The sequence below is a fragment of the Apis dorsata genome, unplaced genomic scaffold, assembly GCF_000469605.1.
Source record: "Apis dorsata unplaced genomic scaffold, Apis dorsata 1.3 scaffold_58, whole genome shotgun sequence".
In the NCBI taxonomy this organism is placed as follows: Eukaryota; Metazoa; Arthropoda; class Insecta; order Hymenoptera; family Apidae; genus Apis; species Apis dorsata.
This window is the reverse complement of record NW_006263358.1, coordinates 144,112-148,673: the sequence shown is the minus strand read 5'-3', so window position 1 is coordinate 148,673 and position 4,562 is coordinate 144,112. Positions and strand designations below refer to the sequence as shown.

At 36.8% G+C, this 4,562-nt stretch overlaps 1 protein-coding gene across 3 annotated transcripts in view; it reads left to right on the top strand.

Annotated features, from left to right (window-relative positions):
• Nucleotides 1–2,824, top strand: part of LOC102672377 (ankyrin repeat and death domain-containing protein 1A-like) — a 14,119-nt gene extending 11,295 nt beyond the window's left edge. For 2 of the 3 annotated variants that reach the window (XM_031515174.1, XM_006609537.2), the window contains 8 exons: nucleotides 482–679; nucleotides 758–856; nucleotides 920–1,018; nucleotides 1,117–1,215; nucleotides 1,769–1,864; nucleotides 2,004–2,238; nucleotides 2,460–2,600; nucleotides 2,694–2,824. In XM_031515174.1, the coding sequence (XP_031371034.1) occupies nucleotides 482–679; nucleotides 758–856; nucleotides 920–1,018; nucleotides 1,117–1,215; nucleotides 1,769–1,864; nucleotides 2,004–2,238; nucleotides 2,460–2,600; nucleotides 2,694–2,779 (1,053 nt within the window). In that variant the 3' untranslated portion in view covers nucleotides 2,780–2,824. The remainder of the gene's footprint in view (nucleotides 1–481; nucleotides 680–757; nucleotides 857–919; nucleotides 1,019–1,116; nucleotides 1,216–1,768; nucleotides 1,865–2,003; nucleotides 2,239–2,459; nucleotides 2,601–2,693) is intronic. The other variant, XM_006609539.2, reaches the window with a different exon arrangement.
• Nucleotides 2,825–4,562: the final 1,738 nt, after the last annotated feature.

Sequence of the window (4,562 nt, the reverse complement as noted above, 5' to 3'; positions counted from 1 at the left end):
CAAAGGATTCAAGAAACTTCGATTTATACGGAAACTGGTCCGCCTTCNTCTCTCTCTCTCTCTCTCGATTTAGGGAAACTAGGTCTCCAACATTAGCTATATTGCCTTCTTATCGCGAAGACAAGTGAAATCCCCGAAGGAGAGAATGCAGCCGCTTGAATCTAACTGCGCTCCTTTGAGAGAATTTTATGGAACTCGCGTCGTTTTGTCGATGCTTCCGGCTTCCCACTTCCAACTATTGTACATTCAGCCCTGTCGATTCGCATATATAATCCATACCATTCGTATACATCCTTTTTTAAATCGAACCGTTTTCGATCTTTGAAAAAGTATCGGTCGAAAACATTTTAACACGATAATCTCTAAAGAGTTAATCAGAATTTAATCGAATCGATTAAAATCATCTGTTGAAAGCCAGGTTGAACACGTTCCGCAATCGAATATCATATCGAAATATCGAGAATTTCACGTGAATTCGTAGAAAGGCCAAACACCGATACACTGCGCCTGTGCGGAAGAACACCTGGAAGCTGTGGAAGTTTTGATAGCTCTAGGAGTGAACGTGGACGCTCAGGATTACGAGGGGAACACCCCTCTCCACGTGGCCACGAGAACGAGGCACACAGCCATAGCTCAATTATTGTTAAGGGCCGGGGCGAACACCGAATTGATCGACGAAGTAAATAAGACGAGTTCTTTAATCATAACGAAACCATTTTAATAATTAAAGAACGTGCTCGATCATACCTTCTTCCAGATAGGTTTCACTCCCCTTCACGTGGCCGCCAGCCAGGGTTGCAAAGGTATACTAGAGTCGATGATTCAACACGGTGCGGCGCTCAACAAACAGTGCAAGGTACACTTAAGGTACGTGTAATCGGAATCGAATAACTATCCATCATCGGGAATCGGTTTGCAGTATGGGAACACGCCTTTGCACTTGGCCTGTCAAAACAACGAAGTAGAAACGGTTGAGATACTGATCAATAAAGGCGTCGATCTAAATTGTTTAAATTCGGTGCGTACGACAGTGTTAACGCTTTAAAAGAGAGAAGCGTATTATTTTTATTCGTTCCACCCCTCCCTGACACGATTTATCGCGATTTATCGTTCCAGAGGTTACAATCACCCTTCCATATCGCGACGGAAATAGGGCACAACGACATTTGCAAGCTGTTGCTAGCAGCAGGCGCAAACATCGAGCAAAGAGATCAGGTAAACACGGATGTATTATTCCTTTTTATTCGATATTTATTTTACAATTCTTTGAATTCGTTTTTTCTTTTTTATTCGTTCATCAAAGTGCATTAGTGAATCCAGTGGAAAATAAATAACGATCCATAAGAGTTGGCCGTAAGAATAAAATCAACAAGCGAAACGAAAGTTTATCGTATCGTGCTTTTTACACCTATCCTCGAAACACTAGTGATCTCGATCTCTGACCACGTATGACCACGTTTCCATTTCTCCAGCCATTGAGCTCCAGGTTAAAAGATTATATCCCAATTAATTCTCCGGGGAAATTTCTTGAAACGAGAAACGCTTTCGATCAAAGTAGATGTGTCTCTCTTCTGTGTATCGATCCCGATTTAACACGGATGCGACGAGTTGTCAACAACGGTCAACAAGATTGCGTCCATCACCCTGAGCAAACTTAGGGGTATAACAGACGCAAAATTTGCAAGAGCGTCAAGGGAGCGTAGGCTTGTTTGTCATTGGATTTTGAACCGAGTTAGAGTTAAAAGGAAGTTTGTCTGAATGTTCACAGAGCGGAAAGACGCCACTTTACATCGCGGCGAGGGGCAGTTTCACGGCCATCGTCGACATGATAATTAAAACAGCGAGATTGGATTATCCCACGCCGGTAAGTGATTCGAATCTCGCGTTAAATATATTCATCGTTCTCGCCACGAAGCGAAATTTTTGTGGCAATATCGATAAACGACGTCGAGATAAGATGATCTCTGGTGTTAATCGAGTAAGAAAAATGGGATGTTTCGTAGGAGGATTCGACGTCTGACAAAGAAATTCGAGATTTGACACCGGCTAGAAGAAGATGGCGAGAGGGATCGAGGGGTGAAAGTATCTCGAGTAACAATAGCGTACTTTCGGAGCATATACGATCGATTCTGTGGAAATTGGCGTACAAACAATTAGGGCCTGAGGATTGGAAGAAATTAGCGTTGCACTGGGCGTTTACGAACGATCAGATTCGGGCGATCGAGCATCAGTATACGGGTAAAATAAAAAGATAAAATTTGTTTTATTTGTTTTTTAAGGATATCTCTCGATGACGCGAATATTGTATAAGAAATCATCGAGGCACAACGTTCATTTCACGAGAGAATCGATTGTTCGAAATTTGAAAAGAATTTATTAGAGAACTGCTAGTGAAATATTTTGTACCTCGATGTTCCCTTCGTGAACCAAGAGCAGCCTTATGAAAAGGACGATTAAAGCTCCCCTTATAGGTCCTTCGAGTTACAAAGAGCACGGTTTCCGGATGCTGATGATCTGGGCATCAGGATTGAATCCTGAAATCTCTGTAGGGAGAGAGCTTTGCGACGCTTTGTCCGCGGTGGATAAAAAATCTGTTGCTGGTGAGAAATTCGTCGAGAAATTCTTACTTACATTTAATTCGACACAAGATAGATAATAGAGAAAGAAATTATTTTCAAAATAATAAATTACAGAATCCGTTCGTAAGCACATGGATCAAGAAAAAGATGGGAAAACGAAGTTGAATAAACAACGATGTCATAAATGTTCCATCACTTAAGAATAACGATTAACGATTCCATTCGAGTCGAAATGAAATTACGAAGAAAAAAAAAAAACTTGGAAAAATTTTCAGTAGATAATTTTAGAGAAATCTCGCGTCATATCTGTAGAGACGCTGATATTATCTTTTTTACAATACGTTTCAACATAGACTCGCGTAAAAATATCAATTAAATTCGAGGAGAAATTTTGAAACGAGTATAATTATAAATCAACGAAAGCTTTTCACATAACGCGAAAATTTGATTTAAATATCTTTGAATTAAATCGTGCAAACGTACAAATTTTGAAATCTGAATATTTTAATCTCTTTCTATATATTTTTGAAAAATTCCAATCTTCGTTCGGGGATGTTGCAATTTTTATTCTTATTCGTTAGTTTAAAAAAAGAAAAAAAAAAAGATAATCGACGTTTGAAGCCGTCCGATTTCATTTTATCTTTTGTTGAATACTCATCTTATATTATTGAAAAACCATACGATATTATTCAAATTTGAACTGTAAATATACAAATATAATACGTATTACAAGTTGGAATAAGTGCGAAAAAAAAAAAAAAAGAAAAAATTTTACAGGGCTTTCGATGTGATAAAAGAATGATACTAAAACATTAGAGAAACATTAGAGAACGAGTGTCTCGAGACATTCGATCATTATTCGATAAAAAGACAATCTACATATCTGAGCATTGTGTACAATTAAATAAACGCGTAATTAAAAATCTAGATATTTTTAAATAGTCGTTTCCCGATTGCTCAATAGGAATTATCAATCGAAATAGGAAAAGAGAAAAAAAAGAAACAAAAAAAAAAAAAAAAAAAAAAAAAAAAAAAAAAAAAAAAAAAAAAAAAAAGAAAAAAAAACGAAATCTAATTTGTATCTCTAAACAAGCATCATTGATCGAAAATTATAATTTCAACTTTTGTGAACCTGTCGAATTAAACGATTGACTTCGATGTAATAAAATTTATTCCGTCGAAAACACAAAAATTCTCACGATTATTTATTTAATCATATATTACGTTAAATCTATAAACCTTTAAAGAAGAAGAATAGAATATACAAATGATTAAAAAATAATTCTTACCTGGAAATTCTCCTAAAATAGCAATCTTGATAATGATAACTGGCAGCGAAGGTTGAGCGGAAGGGGGGAGTGTGTAGTTGTCAGGATAAGGATCAGGAATACCCTAAACAGAGTGTTCTATTAAAATGTGAATGTTTATTTATCCATACGGAATATTCATTTGCTTCTATGCTATAAAAGAATGCATTTCTTGTTGCTTCCACCTTCGCAATATATAACAAAATATTATGAACGATATTCTATCTATTATCGTATCATCGCCATCATTCTCATCTAATTATTATCGTTATAATTAATCCATAATAGTTATCAGCGGCAATGGTAAAAACAGGATCCGTCAATGGCAATTAATTACCACAATAGTGAATTGTACAAATCGTACGGTGGACAGGGGATATAAATTCGCGTCGGACTTCTTAACCCTTAACATTACAATTAAGTGCTATCAGTAATTAATTATTATTATTATCATTACACAACGAGCGATATGACTATAGCTCGTGGCTTCATCCATTCTCACACGTTCGTAAAATGTCAGACTTGCTGCTTATTAATCGTTTTTCTTTTTTTCTCAACGCCTCGTCAAACGTCTACATACGAGAGAAAGAAGTCGCCATGCGTGTTCTCATTGTATCGCGAACAAGTACTCGTGTGTTAAAGACGAGAAGTTTAACAATATGTGTTCAATAACATC